Consider the following 18,276-nt stretch of genomic DNA (forward strand, 5'->3'; position numbering starts at 1 on the left):
GGCTGTCCACCTTTCTTCCAACTTGAAAACTCAAAACCTTCGCAATAAAACAAAGAGTTACTCCTGTTCCCCACCGTCCTTTGAGATCCCATCGCTGTTGTGATCGCCCACTCTGTAAAGACCCCCTTCCCCCTTTGTTCTCATGACACTGTCTTTTGCAACTGCACTCATTGACCTTATTTTCTGTGCTCTCTTCACTACTTATAAACAGTCACTATAGAACATGCCTCCTCGGTTGATTCAGCACCACAGGCTCTTCATAGACCTTCAAGATTTACAAAAAGACAAATCATCCGCTCACTGGGATCCTCTCGGGGCATTTGAGTCGTTCTTCTTTGAGGAGGGGTGGTGGACTCAATTCTAGCTTCAATGCATGTATGCAATAAGTACTTTAGAAGCCCGGGTCAATGATAGTGTAAAAGAAACTCATTAAAGCCATCAACCAGTGGCCAGTGGGCGATGGTGACACATGATGGAGGTGGCTGGAGTGATGACCAGTAAATTGGTTGATCTGCTGGAAAGATTTGTTCTGGCAGGTCTGTTTATGAATGGAGAAGCAGAGGGCTCTCTGATTCAGCAGCCAGGCGCATAATGGTGGAAAACTTATCACGCCTTCAGAGGTACTGGCAGTGCAGCGGAGAGGTGAACATGGGAATGTTTGAAGCCTAAACACTCCAAACCCGTCAGACGGAAAAGAGGGGCGTTCTGATTCATCGCTTCAAGTGCTGCTTAGATTGGCCACTTCAGGCACCAGCGAGCCCTTCTCGAGTGAGGTTGAAACCAGACAAAGTGGCTTTGGTTTGTACTGTACGTAGTGGAGGAAGGAGGAGGGAGGAAGGACAAGGGTTAGAAAGGAGTGGAGTCAAGCAGAAGATCTGATGCAGAATGGACCAACGTTTGGAAGGAACTTGTGGTGAGACTAAAGGAGTTCTGAAACATCAGACAGCAGACAGTAAGGGACAAGCGCTCCGACAGGATCCAAGTGAGGAGGCGTAAGCGTAAGAGAGGGACAGGCGGCTTAAGTAAGACAGGATTCGGTGGCCTAAGACAAGGATTAGACAGCAGCAGGCACACGGAGTCGAACACAATCCAATTAAACTGAGACAGATTAGGACGGACCAGGCACAAACTTTCAAACAGGATCTGATTGAGTAGGGAGAAAAGGTCAACGGGCCCATGAAATAAGCCTCAAGGGGATCTGAGTGAGGGTGGAAACACGGCAGTAAGAAGCAGGCATTGCACAGAGCGAGGGAAATCAAGGTTAAGGGAGGGATAGGCATGGAGAGTTGGGTGGGAACTGACAGAGGAGCGGCAAGAGTTAGAAAAGAGCAGAGAATCCACCAAGATTTCCAATCATGTAGAAATCATAGGTCACCAAACAAAGAAGAATTTGGAAACATGTACGGACCACTGGATCTCTGAAGTTTCCATCGTCCAGTGAATATTGCTCTTCAGCTTGAATGTTGTCCTCCTCTGTTATTGATGCTGGAGTTTGAACAAGAAATACTGGAACTCAAGTATGATTACTTAGTTTGGGGTGTGCTAAGGGTCACAGACCACCAGGAGCAGTGCCAAATGGTTCTGTTGTGAGCACATCAGCAGCCAGCGTTCCATGCCTACGGGGCGGACAAGATGACGTTTTAGAACCTGCCCTGCAAGACTCGTAATTGCCACACTCCAAAGCAGAGGATCAGTATCTACAGTAGATACAGTAGACATCTTCTGGCAGGTCAAAGTGCACCAGAGTGAAGGGAAGGTCAGTTCTCACTTTACAGTGGCCTCTTGGGTTTTTAGTATAATTTTCATACCAAGGACTACATGCGGCTACTGTTCACTGCTCCTAGCACGGGATTTGGACACGGACAGTGAGATTTAGGGTCACAAATATAATGACTTTGGGAAATGTGCATTTACTTTAAAGCGCACGTTGTGAACGGAATCTCTTTAAGGCACTTATGAGAATGTGAGATGTGGTGCTAATAAAAGGTGCCAATAAACTCTAAGGAGGGCTTTGACATTTTTACATACTCATCAAGGAAAAAATTGATTTTTAAAAGTCCAAAACTTTCAAAGTAATTTTTTGTAGATGTCTTTTTCAGGAAAATAAATAAAATATAACTTCAGTGGGCAGTAACCCAACAGATTGACATTTTGCGACAAGAATGTCCTATTAATCTGTTTCTCACAGGATAACTTCACGAGAAGTGCATCTGGAAAAAATTTATATTTTGGTATCTTCATCAAGTGCAAATTTATGAACTCCATAAAGTTCCTTTGGTGTAACTAAAGTGTCCCACACCCGGAATTATTGTGAATGTAATAAAAAAAAATGATAAGGGACCCGAGACAGTTAATACTTTTTTGTAATATTAAAGAGAAACTAGAATACACTTTTGTTCACAGACAAGGTTGAATAGAGTTCTTAGCTGATAAGGCCTAAGCTTCAAGCAGTAACTATCAAATAATACGTCGAATAAACGGATTCAAGAGTAAAGAGCCCTGCTCTTTTAGAAATGGCCCCAAGCTCAGATTTGACCTTGAAAATGTCTGAATACTCCTAGATATGCTAACCCTACCCTTAGAAACCCTTTCAAAGGAATCTCTCTGAAGCAAAATAGGTTCCACTCGTGAATGTCTTTGTGGTCAAACATGGCGTCCCTCATTGGTCTGACACCTGGTTCACGACCTCTAAAAACGGTTCCCACACTTGGCAGGGTTCGGGCAAGCCTCGCGAGACAGATATTTTGCCTGAGACCTCACCTCTGGGCTGGCTTCACTGTTAAGATGTCTCGTTTGCAGTGACCGTGGCTGTGACCTGACTTGGGTCACCATGAATCCCCGGGCCCTGGCAAGCGAATAATAAACACGGATAGCAGACCAGCCCCTGTCATCCCTGAGCCTGTGTCCGGCAGATGCCGTGCGCGCTCTCCTCAGGCGGGACCGCGTGCCCCTGTGCTCTGTCCTAACCTATAGACTGGGGGGCTTATTTACAAGCCCCTTGCGACGCCAATACGTAACTTTTTCCCCTTATTAAAAGTGACGCACCGGCGGCACAAGTGGCTTTATAAATAAGCCCCTAGCCCATGAGGGCGGTACGAGGGGGCAGAAAACCCATCGCATCAGAGCAATTAACAGACAATGCTATTATCACACCATTACACGTAATCTGGTTATTTACAAATTATGACATGTATGTAGAATAGATTACAGCGGCTTGAGATGACTGGATATGACAGCCCCTATGTCAAAAAGTTGACACCTAATCCATTTCTTTTTTCTTTCATTTTTTCTTTCTTTTTTTACCGCTCCCACCTTTTCTGTCAAACCTATTTTCTCGGTTGTTCCTTCTACTACTTATCTTTCTCTGTGGTTATTTTATTTTTTTGTGCTTTCAAACTCTCTTTCCCATTTTTTTGTTTATTTTCTTTCTCTTTCTTTTGTGCCTTTTTGTTTTTTCTTTAATTTATTTTTTCTTTTCTTTCCCTTTCTCCGTCTTTTATGACATTTCCTGGTTTGAATAATTTGTTTTTTTCCTTCCGTGGATCCTTCACTCCTTATTTACTGTGTTCCTGACGTATTATATATTTCTCACGTGCTTCTTTTTCTTCTTTCCTTCTCTTTTATCTGATGTCCGTCTCCTCTCATACCTGCTTTCACTGTCCCCTTCATTTCTCTCTCATGCCACCATCTTCCACCATTTTTGATGCCTTTGACTCCTCTTCTTTGTTCTTTTCACATTATCGCCTTATATTCTCCGTCTCCTTATCTGCCTTCATTTGCCCTCCCTTTATTTCTCTGTTTCCTCTTTCCTCTTTCTTCGCTTCCCCACTTTCTTTTCCTTTGCCACCCCTTCGTATCATGCCTTGCTCATCCTCTATGTCTCTCTTTCCATCTCTCTTTCCATCCCTTGTTCTTTTCTTCCTATGTCCTCTCTCCTTCTTTCCCTTTGCTCCCTCTCTTTCTCTTCCATCCTGTGCCTTCTACTCTCTTCCTTCATCCTCTCGCTTCTTCGCTTCTTCTGGTCCTTCATCCCCTCTCTCCTCTAGGCCTACACCGAGCTGCAAGAGCTGGTGATGGACCACAACAAGGAGATGCGCTGGATGGAGGCCGCGCACTGGGTGCAGATGGAGGAGGACTTTGAAGAGGATGTCAGGCAATGGGGAAAGCCACACATATCATATCTCACCTACAGGAGCCTCCTGGAGCTGCGCAGAGCGTTCACGAAAGGTTGGTCAGGATCCCCTTCATTCAAGAAATAAACATAGCCATTGCAGGAGACAAGGCAGAGGCCTGTATGTTTTTTAGAGTAACATGGCCAAACATTTCATAGACCATACTTTTCTACTTAAAACATTAGTAAAGTATTGAAGAGGCGGAAACTCCAGACCACGCAATGGATCGCCAGAACATTGAATGTTGTGTGAGTTTCCATATAGAAGATCTTGGATCTGGGTACCTCAAGTGTATCAACCACACCGGTCAACTATTAAAATCAATGTGATTAGAGGCATCAAGTAGGAACAGTAAGAGTGTGATGCGAGCGGGCATGGAGATGGTTTAGGGTAGTTTTAGAAGCAATCTGTGCTCTGGCTCATATGATGGGCAGGTAACAATTGGAAAGCAAATGGGGGCTGTGATGAGAGCCTTTGGTTGGGCACTTGATCACGCTTCACATAAAGCAGCACCTCATATGTTATCAGCGTTCTTTCTCTGTGTTTTTCTATTTCACTGTGTATCAGAACATCAGCACGATGGTGGGACCCCAGTTTCTGATTATATTTAGAGCTCTTGCTCCAGAATGTCATTGCACGGCACGCAGAATTTTCAAGTCAATTCTTGCTCTTTTGCGAACCAAGTGAGAGCGCTCAGTGTATGTACTGCATTGATCGTATGTGATTTAATAGAAAAATGACTTCATGGAATGCCATTACTGAGAAACCATTTCACCTAACAGTGGCAGCTGTAGCAGTGGGGCGGGGAGGGGAGAAGAGGGTTAAAAAGAGAAAAAAAATCACTTACCTGCCGGCAGGCCAGCTGGCCGGCCGCCTCATCTCCGTCCTCTCAGTCCTCCTCCTGGCTTCTTCTGTGGAAACAGGAAGAGGGCTCCCAGGCTCCCCACAGCTAATCACAACGCTGCAATGCAGCATGGTGATTGGCCTTAGCGCTCAGCCAGGAAATGGGGGCCTGGGCATGTTCTCCACGCAGGCTGTAATGCAACCTGCATGGAGAACATGCAAAGTGCTCATGAATGTTTTGCTGGCCCGAGAGGGCTGGTCAAATATTCATGCGCACTTACATAGTGCCCACAACTCCTCTCCCCTGCTCTGAGAACAGAGCACATCTGCCCGCCAAGACGCCACAACAGGAAAAAATAAAATGATTATAACATAATTATTATCATTTTATTAGTTCCTTTTTTTCACTGCGTAAAGCAGTGGGGCGACGCTCCTCCGCTTTTGCAGAGGAGCCGCCACTGTCACCTAAACTGTGTAACATAAACCATTTTACAGAAACCAATTCATAGAATGTCTTTTTATTCAAAATTCTTTTATGCATGCTTATTTTTTAAGGTGCAAATACAATGGCTGCAGGTATTACTTTTATAAACATTTTGTCAGAGGTATTTATTTCAGTGCTTTACGTTAGTGGACATTATTTCCAATTTATAACTTTTACATTGTCAAACAATTATTTTATATACTTTTAATTCGCTGGCCCATCACCACTTCAAAACACCATCCATTCCTCAAAACCGCGCAACCCCTAAACACCATCCATTCGTGCCCCCTAAAAACACCTCGCCGTGCCGAAACTACAGCTATCCTGAATCCCCTAAACGTCATTGATCTCTGAATCCTAAAGCCCTTTCTATCCCTAAACTACATCCTTCCCAGGACACCAAAAAAAAACCCATCACACTTAAACTATACCTATACATGATCCCTAAACTCTACAGATCCCCTGAATCCTATAGACCCAGGATACCCCTTAACTCCACCTATCCCTGAACCTTAAATACCCCTTTCTATGCTTAAAGCCCACCAATCCCTGAATCCTAAAAACCCATTCTACATCTAAACACCACCGACCCCATAACATTTAAAACCAAATCTTTTTTATGCCTGAACTCCATCCATTCGTGACCCCAAAATCGTGTGGTCATCAACCATCCCTGAATCCAGTAGTCTACCTTTAAACTCCACCTACGTTTAATGTCATATTGGATTTTTCCTTAAAAGTATTTTCCTTTAAAATGTTTTGTTTAATTTTCGATGTATTTGTATTTCCTTAAAATTGCCATTCCTTAAAATTGAATTTTCATGATTTGATTTGCGCCAGTGTGGTTTCTAAGTTTTTGTTTTCGCATTAATTCACTTACATCATACTACATAGTCATGCATACGTAGTTCAAACCATGGCTTCTACATTTTGTTTTGAATCCTCTTGAGTTTGGAATTCTGCTTCTTCTGGAAGCCAGCAAAGATGGAGTTTCAGTAATCCAGTCAATGGAAGATTAGGTCCCTGAATGAAGTGGTGTGACAGTTCAGATGAAGCAGAGGGTGGCTTAAAAAAGAGATCCCCACATCTTATATATTTTGAAATGATGTTGGGAGATTATCTACACTGTGGGGCCCTGTTAAATGAAGATGCCAAGTACGCTATCTCTAAAGAAGACAACTTCATTCATTGATCCATTGAGACAAATGAGCAATAAATAGAGGTTCTTTCCAGGCAAGAGATGGTTCTTGATTGGTTCTCTGATCCCTTTTACAATTGTATATGTAGATGGGTGTTGTCTGTAAATATTTAGAATTGAAGCTCTCGTTCTATTCCAGAAGCCAGCTGATACATACATGCGTTGAACATCAGGGGGAGAACTAGTATCTTTACTGTAAGATACATTGTTTTTTCGATATAATTGGGCCTATATTGACTTCAGGACTCACTTGCATGAAGAAGTGTTATTCATTTCCTTGCTGGAGGTATTCCATCAAGGTAGTAGAATTTGGGGCTTCAATGGAGCATACATTGACAATACATTCAGCAGATGTAGGGCTGCAGGTGCGTTCACATGAAGGGCGGGGATTACATTTCCTGTGGTTTCTGCCAGGGTAAGTTGCATTCTTCAAGCTATTCTGAAGATGGATTGTAAGTTGTGGAGTATACTGTTGCTCGGGAAATGTACTTAACCACGATGTATTTACAACGACTTACCTGAACAACGAAGAGTTAACAACGAAGATTCACTTAACACGAAGGGCTGAACAACGAAGGACGGAACCACAACTTTTAGAATACTGGAGTTGCACGTTACGGCAGGCGAGGTACGTCAGCTCCGCTCAATCTACATCTGAGGTTCCATTCTGGTCCGGGGTTCCGGTGCTGGAATTGGCCACTTACACAGCATGCTGCTTTGCCGTCCATGCTGGGCTGCCAACAATTCGCCCCTCGGTCTCCTCACTGTAGGACTGCGGAAACCAGCTCACTCTAACTCTTATGTTGACCAGCAGCAAGAGCCAGCAGAGGACTTGTTTAATCCCCCGCATGCTCACTGCGATTGGGCTTCGTTCCAGTGATTCGTCACTTATCTCCGCCCAATCAAAAATCAGCCTTTTTTGCCCACGGTAGTTTAGGAAAAGAATGTTGACATTGGCATCTTGTAATGCTAATGTCAGCCTTAACGTTTTGTCTGCACCCTGGGTGATATTTAAAAAAAACAGTATTGGGATGTAGTCTGGTTTTCATCTGCTCGGATGAACGACTGTGGAAAAGCGTTTCTGGAATTTTCTGACATTCTAAGGTAGGTCATTTTGTTTTTAAAAAAGGGTGTTTATACTTGTGTATTTAATTTAATGTTTAAACACTTTTACTTCTTGCAACAGGATGTACATATTTTATGGATAATTGTTTATGAAGTATTTTGATACCTAGTAATTAATTTTATTTCTCAAGTTTCAAATATTACTTAAAATGATTTAAAAAATATTCACCTATAAATATATTTTTCAAAAAAGCATGTTTAATTTATTTTAGCCTAGCAAGTCTACTTTCATTATTTGCGCTTGTGCAGAGGTGCTCAGTTTAAAGTCTTTGTGCTCGTTACTTATGAGACTAAAAAGAAAATCACAGCCTTTCATGTTTCCATGATCGTATTGAGCACGAAGAAAGACACAGAATAAACTTGATGATTTTATAGAAAACAGTATCAGAAATTAGTAATTGGCAAGTTAAAGGATTTTCGTTGTTCAGGAAGTCGTTATAAAATAAGTAGTGGTTAAGAATAGGTCATTGTTAAACTTTCGTTGTTTAGGAAGTCGTGGTTCAGGAAGTAGTTGTTTAGTTATACAACCCTGTTGCGCTCAATGAAGTCCTGAAGATGGTGAATGGTCTTACCTGGGAAGGGATGGTTTGAGATTGGTTGAAAGCTATTGAGATGTGGAGATTTTTTTTAAGGAGAGGGGTAATGATGGTGGACTTCATTTGACAGGTTTCTTTGCCAGAGAGAAGGGGGCATTCAGGGTCTTTGTGAAGCACAAATGTATTACTATGAGCTCTACGAGTTAGAGAATAGGAGAGATTTTAATTTGTATGGGAAGCAAGGGCTACAGCCGTAACCAGTTTGATTCTAATGTAGGTAAATCATTTAGTTCTGTTGCCAGCTGGCTCAAAATTTCACTCACACACTTGAAATCTGGTCGTTTGCAGGTACTGTTATGTTGGATCTACCAGAGAAGACCTTGCCTGGAATCGCCTGCCAGCTAATTGACCAGATGATCTTTGAGGGTCAGCTGAGACCCCAGGATCGAGAAGACGTCCTGCGAGCCCTGCTCCTGCAGCACAGGTACTGTCTTGTGAAGAGGTGACCCTGGGCCCGGGGCTTGCGATCACTGGAAGCTGTGAGCTACAACAAGCCTACTCACAAACATGGGAACACTCTGGGTAGGGGCTGCAAAGCACTTTGGTTTTGAGAGACTTGTGTCTTTGGTTAGAATGGATCTTCTGGGAGGTACTTCTAAATCTATCCCAATCCTCTAGCAGAGGAAGTCTCATGGGTGGTCCTGTCATTGGGTCTTAGGAAGAAAATGCTTTTGATCTAGTTGGTACCCAAGGACAGGGCCAGTGGTCTTGTGTTATAGTAGTGCTCATCTGATATATGATGGCGCAGTTTCTTTATTGCTACTACTCGACTGAGAGCATCACTGGTTCTTTCCAGATGTTCATTCAAGAAGGGTTGACATATTTAGGTGAGATTGAACTCATCAAGGGTTTTGCAAGGCCTGGTATTGCAAGATTGTGGCAGTGTTGAGAAGGGAAAAGGAGATGTTATAGTTGCTTTCCAATTTTCTTAACAGCCACCCGGACGTCACAGGGGAACAGAGCACTCTAATCCCACTCTCAAAAGCAGAAACACAGGAATCAGCAAGCAAAAACCCATTGCTACAAGGACAGCCGTCGACCGAGATGCGAACATTCACTGTTATGGAGCAGGTAAGGAAGGCGTGGAGAGCTAAGGGAGATAATTAACTGGAAGGACTCTAGAAAACCGAAAATTATTCATGATTATGACAGACATATTCCTATTACAATATATGCCTACTTCCTCCAGACTCGTACGATATATGCGTATGTTCAGTATGAGAGGAGAGAGAGCACATTTGCACAATAGAAAGTAAAAGTAAAAGAATTTGAGTAACCCGAAGGCATCCACAGCCCATTCAAAGGGGCAGATTTACAAGAAAGTGACGCATCTATAAAGTTGCGTCACTTTCCCTGCGCCACTCTGAGAAACTTTGCGCCACTATGCATGCGCCGAATTTACAATACGGCACACCATGGCCAAGGGTGACAGATGTGTCAGAAATTCTGACGCATCTATTGATGCAAAAGTCACTCATTGCTGGAGTCATGTTGCAAGCCCGACGCAACTCCAGCAATGCAGGGGGAGGCCTATCCTAGTTGTGCTGAGTCACTCCTTACACATGCTCTAAGCAGGCATAAGACTTTGACGCAGTGGCATCCTAGAAGTGGCGCAGTGAAATCTTGTAGATTTCACTGCGTCACTTCTACGAGGCTTTTTTGCGCTGGAACGCCCACCCTGCATACATTATACCTGACGCAGGTATAATGTGACGCAGGGCTTTACAACATGATGCATCTCCCTAGATGCGTCACGTTGCAAATGGGCTGCATTTTTATGCTGTTGCTGGATCACAAAAAGTGACGCAACTGCGGCTCAAAAATACGCAAGGGGCTTGTAAATCAGCCCCCTTGTCTTCCAGTTTCCTCATTCTAATTATTTTACTCGCTGGCAAACGGCATATTGAGAATACGCCTATACCTAGTATAGGTTGAAGGGAGTGCTTGATTTGACTTTGAATGATGGCTGGTGAGTGAGTAATAAAGTTCCACCCTTTATTATTCTGTTCTGGCAATTTTGCAAATTTTTGACACCTGTCTTCTTTTTTAATATCTTAAGCATTTTGACTTAAACTTACTATAAAGCACTCCATGATCCCTGGTTGGGCTGGATTTATGCTACATTATAAGTTGTTATTGAAAAATACTTTTGGCGATGAGCAAATGGAATCCACATGTGAACCTTTGCTCTCTGCTACAACCCCAAAAAAAAGATAGATTGACCAAAATGTGTTTTTGAGACAGAACATTTTGTAGAATAGGTCCTTTTTGCAGGCTGGCGAGGTCTATTGAATATATATTGAGATATTAGTGATTGATAATACTTAATTTACAATGTTACAGTTAATGATATATGTATATGTTCGGATCTGCAGAGCGACCCACAGACATGAATTTTCATTTTTAACAAATCATATTTACCCCAGAAATATATGAACCCCAGAAATTCATCTGGACCTTGTATGTTACTGGGAGAGTAAGGATAAGATCACCATAAACTTTATAAACCACTTGAACTGCCCAGTTAGGGTTATTGGAACTATTGGATAATGCCCTCAAGATCACACTCCAACGAGAAGAACCTTACATTTCTGTTGGCTCAGGAGGAAGGTGGTGTCAATCAAAGGCCAATTTAAATGGTTTTAAAAATTCCTTAACATATTTTTCCAGTGAATATATATGTTATATATATGCTTATGGTTGAAGTGGCGAATTTATGGTTTTCCAGTGCCATAAATAGGATGTACTTCTTAACTCAGTGGTTCACATTTTATCAATTTGAAAAGCTTTTAAGGCCGAGTAGGTCTACCATAATTTAAACCCAATGCTGTTCATGTCCGTTACTGATTTCTTCTACAGACATACTAACACACCGAACAATCTTACACATACTTTGCAAAGTAGGACAATTGGAGATTGGACATGACTGATCTAAATTCTTTTTCTGTTTCTATTCACTGAATTTATCCAGGGACTCTCTGGATCTGAGCAGAAGCACCAATTGTCCTCCAAGATCCCGGAGAATGCAGAAGCCACTGTTGTCCTTGTGGGTGAGTTTCACCAGTAAATCGCCCGCTCATGGGCATTCCCGCCCTCTCACGGATCAGTATTTTACTGCAATGCTGGACCTTGACTTCCTTGGTTGTGAGTTCATCTTGCAGTGTGTGTCTATTCTATTGAGGAAAATCTGAATTTAATTTGTTTGGGGCTCCTATATGCTTCACATTCCACTATAAATATGTTCTCTAATCCTTTCATCTTTTTGATTCTCTCTATTCTTTGTGGTGCTGACAATTGAGGGGAGCTTTATTGTGGACACTGGTAAACCTTCCTGGACGATTTCTTACCTGGGTCCTCTCACTTTCCTTTAACCTTTCTGCCTTGTTCTTCATCTGTTTTCCTTTTCCCTTATTTGCTCACTTCCTCTTTTCTCCTGTCTTTTTCCTTCTCATTCTCACTCACATTCCTTTATTCCCCACACTTTTGATTTTCACTTTTCTCTGTCCACTTCCCACACTCTCCTTCACTTTACCTTTACTCTTATCAACATCTTCCTCCTCCTCCTTATGTCTTCTTCTCCTCTTCCCCACAGGCTGCACCCCTTTACTACAGAAGCCCACCTTGGCCTTTGTGCGACTCAAGGAGGCTGTGGAGTTGGACTCGGTCCTGCAAGTTCCCCTGCCAGTCCGGTTCCTCCTGGTGATCCTGGGACCCGAGCTGCCCCACACAAGCTACCACGAGATTGGCCGGGCTCTCTCTGCCATGATGGCCGAAAGGGTATGTTATTGAAAGTCCCGAGGCTTGGCCTATTGCTAGGAGAGTGATCAACAACAAAGTGTCACGCGTGACTGCCATAACTGAAATCATGGTTAAAGACAATCCTGGATCATACCAGTTCAAATACCTGCTGTGATGACTGCACTAAACATCAGCACCCAAGCGGGTGTGGTATGTGCCATGGATGTTAGAAAATTAAAAACAAATCTACCATAAACAAGTTGTTAAATTACATAACTGTACTTGCAATGTCAGAGCAAGCGCCTGTCCTATGGGTGGCACCAGCAAGGGGGTCTGAGCTCAAGGAAAAGCAACACATTGGATGTACTTTTCATCTTATAATACTACCTATACAATTAGAGGTAAGGACATTTTTTTTCTAAAGGTCTGAGTAGTAAGGGCCTGATGTCTAAGAGACAGATCATAAAAATTGGTTACAAATTGCACAACAACTTTTTGTGACTTGCCTCTGTTTTTGCGATGCGACCAGTGTACTAATAGGCTGCATTACAAAATACCCAGTCATAGGACGTTGCAGAATAACCGTCATAACGAACATCAGTTGGGCAGGTCGCTATTTGTGACCCCCTGTAATTAGCTACAAGCACAGGGATTGTGGCCTACAAGAAACAGCAGACCTCAAATGGAAAACTTTTTTTCTGATGGATACTTCTTAAAGCAGATTCCTCACCTCATGAATATTCCCTCAGTCTTCAGAATCGACCCTGAAACCTAAAAGCAGTACTCCTACATGCCGATAGGTGGGATCATGTAGCTCGGCACAAACATTATTCCACTTCATAAGTGATCTACTCGTCCGCATTTAAACACCTTTCTTTCCATTCCTTTGCATTTGGATACAGAGCTGTACTCCTCTCATCTTGATGAGTCTTTTTCTCCAAAATTTTAAAAGGCCAGGGTTTAAACTTTGTAGGGAAAGTTACAAAAAATGACTGTGATAGATCCCCATGAGGTATGCCTGTGTGGGTCTGTCATGTTGGAGTGTGACTTCAAGGCCTGCGTCTGCGAATAGATGAACCCGGAGGTCATACAGGACCATGAGGCAAAACTATGTCACCAAATATCAGATGACTCTATGTCATGATTAGTCAAAGTCGAATGAAAGGTATTATTCCTGCTTCCAAAGTCAGTCCTGTGGCATCACAGTGGTATTCTTCGGGTAAGCCGATCAATAAGCGCAAAAAGTCAAAGTGACAAATGGCCCCTTTCTGCCACTCTTGAACTCCAGAGAGGTTGCTAAGGCATCAACGTTCTTCTTGGTCTCGCTCCTAAACTCCTGAATAGCCAATTCCAAGTTTGGTCCATATGCACCTGGAATTAACATGTCCATCAGCGATGTTGCAGTAAATAGAAGCCTTTACGCCATGCTGTGCATATTTGGCATGCTCGGGCTCCCTCTGGCACTCTTTCTTGCCCCAAGGATCCCCAGAGGCCTCCAGTCTGGGTCCTGCCGGCCGATTCGGTCTTGAAGCCATCTGTGAACCCATTTCAAGTTCCACACTGGCTTCGGTTCTAACTTTGTTTCCGGTACCACTTCCTGCGCCAGTTCCCCTCACATTGACACCAGGGCCAACGCTGCTGGTGCCGGAAGAGGATCTGCTACCTATACTGGTTTCTGACTTCGAGCCTACCTCGTCTTGACCTCGACTGAGGCCATGTTCCTATCTCACCAGAGTGCAGCCTATGGCCAGTCCTTCTGACTCCGATATATTGTTTATACTTGGTAGAGCTCATACTTTATATCAGCTCTTTTGCTCAGATTCTGACAATAACAATTATGATGGGGCGGACAATTTCATCCCACAATATGGTGAAAACAACGGTTATGCAGATTTATAGGATGGAAGTTGTCCGGACAACTGCACAGATACTAGACATGCCTCTCCCTCTGGTCCTGCCACAGAGGAAGGTGCTTCTTTTGCCATGGTTATGCAATGGGATCCGGATATCCTTGCCCTGCCCTCCATACATTAAAGGTCAAAACTAATGTTCTCATGGAGGTTCTTCTACCTGGTCAGGAACCTACTGCATCTCTCCATACATTTAACACAGCCTCAAAAGATACCCTCTTGGGCTCTTGGGCAAAGCAATGCTGTGGACCCCAGTGAACAAAACAGGCAGCTTGCTACCACAGACCTGCACTGGGTGATTCTGACCTCTTGACCCATCAACAGATACTGGAGCGTCTGACGCTTCAGGTGTGTGCCAGTAGAATGAACCCGGACACCTTTTCTTTGACTCCTCATGACCACGAGTTCAAACGCAAGTGCAGGTTCTCTTCTGTTATCCTTGCTGTACGCTCAATCAGTGCCAGCTGCCTTCTGTATCACTGCACCCGTGCTTTATGGGTTGGAGTTGGTCAAATTCTGCCAGCAAATCCTGAGGACCTATGGGGGCATTTAGCCAAGACCATACAGGATGGATGAGATGCAACAAAATGTGTTATCTGGTCTGAACTCAACACAACTGATTGCTTGGGACATGCAATGGACACAATTACAGCCACAATGAATTCTACGGGCTTCCCCAGGGATGTCCAGACATTAATGGACATGCTATTTGACACCTCTCATCTCTTCGGTGAAAAAGTTTACCTGACCCTGGAATACTTTAAAGAAAGTAGTGCGACAGCACTTTCATTGGGGCTGTCTGCCCCACAAGGCAATTTAAGTTTTCCCCCTTTTATGGTTATGCCAGAGGGTTTCAATATCACCAGCACCAGACCCCACTGCTGGCACAACAACCTTCTATTTCATTTCACAGCCAAGGCCACGGCACCCAGAGATAGGTGTCAGCACATCAGGGATAACATACATCTCAGTCCCCGACCCTCCGGCAAACGCAAAACAACTTTAGTGTGTCCTTCTCGAAACACACCCACCCTGTAGGAGGCAGGATCAAAATAAAATGTAATGGTGGCAAGACATCACTTTGGATGCATGGGTCATCCAACTTGTCAAACTGGGCTCTGCCCTCCTGTTTCTTTCTACCCCACTGCACCTTCTATGCACCTTCCCCTCTCTCGTGTGTCTGCCCAGATATTTGTTCAAGATTTGTATTTTACACTGATTTAGGTTTATAACTCTACATTTGCCGGAGCAGAGAATTCACACTAAGCATGATCCCACACAAATGAGTTTCAAAAATATAACCCAAAAAGAAGGTAAAACAAATAAAGAAAACAACAATCTCTTCTTCCAGTATCCCTCCGTTTTCAAAACTTTTAGAAATCTGATTGTTTAAACAATTTGTTGTGGTTCCTGTTTCTCCCTTTCCATCACCCAGAGACCCTGGGGGTGGTAATCTGCTTGAAACTGTGCAATAAAGTAACATGATGTAATCATCGCCTGTCAAATGTATACATGGTAGATTTGAACCCTGGTTCCTGGTGGTTTTCTTATTAACGGTAGCTCCTGGGTCTGTTTAGCAATCATGGTAGACACGAAAGCACAGTGGCACTCAGAATATCTGAGTGAACACACCAGCATGTAATAATTAAGAAAACAGGCTAAATTGCAAATGTCAGAATTAGCACTTGTCAATAGACAGCAGTATAGCTTTGGTAGTTCCAGGGCTCGTATTCTCTTGTATGGTCAATCACAGAATCAGCATTAGCTGAATTGGCAACCTTATGTTTTCTAAAACAAAATCCTAATAAAATGACATGCCTTTACTTTTAGATTTTTATATTTTCCTCATTGTCATTGCATATTCATGCTAACAAATTGCTTGCTTGTCAAAAACAGACCTATTGACTTTGCCAATGCTTAGTGATGCAGGGGAAAGAATCGTTCACCAGCATAACCTTCAGCACTCAAACCAGGGTCCTTCGTGGTGAAGGAACCTTCATTGGCAGAGATATCTCTTTAGCACCTTTCTTATAGCTCTGTCTCCTTCTTCAGGTCTTCCGCATGGAGGCCTACTTGGCAGGGTCACGTCAAGATCTGGTCAAGGCGGTGGAAGAATTCCTGGACTGCTGCATCGTTCTACCCCCTTCGGAGATACAGAACGAAAACCTGCTGAAGGCCCTGGTGCCGGTGCAACAGGAGCTTCTCCGGAAGAGGTACCGTCCACCAGCAGAGATCAAGATGGTGCCCGGGAGCAAAGAACAAGGTACAGTGAGTCTCCATGAAAAGGCTAGGGTGCTAGGTTGGTCAGGAGCGGCAGTGGGGCGCTCCCGTCAGTCAGGCTCGCCGTTAGTATAGGTGGAAAGTTTCCTGCTCCCTCAGAGAAGACGCAGGCTCACCGACCACCAAGGTCAGGGTGACATTTTTGGGTAAAGCAATCTTTTGTAAAAGGTAAATTAAGAGTACATGGGAAAAATAAATCAGATAATCACTAGGCTGAACAGCAGATATTTCAGATTTTTTTGTCGTTTTCATGAAATTATTAATTTTTATAAAGTAATTGTAAAGGGCTTCCTGAGTGGTTTTATAAAACAATGCAAAATGACACATTAAAAAAATGCACAGGTGGCATTCAAGCCTCCCCTCGTTCTTAAGGCTGATTCAACACTCCATTGAAAAGAAAACTCAATGTTTCCATCTTTCATAACTTTGCCCCTCTGATCAATTTGCATCGAACTTTGAGAAAAAAACAGCGGCTTGTCAAATTTGGTTCAGATTTGTCTAGATGGGGAAATCTTTTAAGGGAGATCTGAATATTTTTTTCACGGCAGACAGGCCTGGGAGAGATTAGAAACTCAAGGTCTTGCCTCAGGGACAAGGGGGCTGAATACACAACCTGGCCTCAATCTGATGCCATTTGTTGTCTGGAGATGCATGTTGCAGCATCTCTATGTGATTGTCAGCACATTTGTGCCTGTGATCTTTCCTGTGATCGGCCTATTGTGCTCCAGGCTGAATTTTCGTAAAGAATTACAGAGATGTCAAGTATATTCAGGGCTGTAAGAAGCAACATTACCCCAAAAAGAAGTCAGGACTATTGGCTTTGTCAATGTTTGTTATTGGCATAAGATAAATAAGCAACAACTACGGCTTTGTTGTATAGAATATTGAAAATGCTTAAGTCTGACATGATGAGACTATGAAAGAATATAGTTCAAGTCTCTTTGCAGTTACCTCAAAGCAGTAGCCTGAGACTGGAGGCAAAACGGAGAGCCCGATAGGGACCCGTCTCGACACCTGCTTTTTAGGTCTCGCTGAGCGAACACGCATGCGTTCTCAGAGGCCTCTCAAAAATGCACCCAAAGGCGGATTGCCTACAGTGCATGTGTGCGGGCGCGTGCACATCGCACACCATTTGCCTCTCTCCTCACTCATGCTGGTTTGCTTGCATCCGGCATCAGACTTCAAAGGAATCCGCTCGCCCACCCCCCCTCTCACCCCTCGCCCTTTCTGGCTTTGCTCTCTGAAGGCTGTCATGCCCAAGATCACACCCGATTAAACAGCCGAGGTAATGCGCCCATAAATTATATTGTTGCTTCCTGCTACTTTGGTGTCACCTCCACTTTCATCATTGGACCTCAGTCTTTTGCTATCTAGATGTTGTAAAATAGACATGAAAGGTTTAGTTATGTCCTGATTAGGGTAACTTTCGGAAAGTCTTACAGAAACTACACTGTACGCATTCCTACCCGTTCTGGTCTCGTTTCTTAGAGGTTTATGGTGCTGTTCATTCACACTTTCCAGGGATGCCGAAAGATCTCTTTTGAGCTTCTTATTTAATTATGTGCTAAGAAATGTTTTATTGTGTACTATACCGTGATGCCAAATACTGTGTGAAGTCCATGCATTGTAACAAACGGCTAGAGGAGCTGCTGAATTTTGCACAGCCTGACAGACTCCTGCAGGATTACCCCCACACCCACCTCCACCACCACCACGTCCACAACCACCACCATGTCCACCACCACTACCACCACCACCACATCCACCACCACCTCCACCACCACATCCACCACCACCACGTCCACAATCACCACCTCCACCACCACATCCACCACCACCACATCCACCACCACTACATCCACCACCCTACATCCACCACCACCACATCCACCACCACCACGTCCACCACACCCACCACCACCATATCCAC

The 18,276-nt window shown here is 43.6% G+C and overlaps 1 protein-coding gene across 2 annotated transcripts in view; it reads left to right on the top strand.

Moving 5' to 3' along the window:
* The window catches only part of SLC4A1 (solute carrier family 4 member 1 (Diego blood group)), a 154,890-nt gene that overhangs the window by 90,830 nt on the left and 45,784 nt on the right, over window positions 1–18,276 (top strand). For both annotated transcript variants that reach the window (XM_078645185.1, XM_078645186.1), the window contains 6 exons: window positions 4,047–4,227; window positions 8,707–8,842; window positions 9,354–9,489; window positions 11,390–11,468; window positions 12,011–12,195; window positions 16,119–16,329. In XM_078645185.1, coding sequence (XP_078501311.1) covers window positions 4,047–4,227; window positions 8,707–8,842; window positions 9,354–9,489; window positions 11,390–11,468; window positions 12,011–12,195; window positions 16,119–16,329 — 928 coding nt within the window. The remainder of the gene's footprint in view (window positions 1–4,046; window positions 4,228–8,706; window positions 8,843–9,353; window positions 9,490–11,389; window positions 11,469–12,010; window positions 12,196–16,118; window positions 16,330–18,276) is intronic.

Source organism: Lissotriton helveticus, chromosome 5_1 (genome assembly GCF_964261635.1).
Source record: "Lissotriton helveticus chromosome 5_1, aLisHel1.1, whole genome shotgun sequence".
NCBI classification, from domain to species: Eukaryota; Metazoa; Chordata; class Amphibia; order Caudata; family Salamandridae; genus Lissotriton; species Lissotriton helveticus.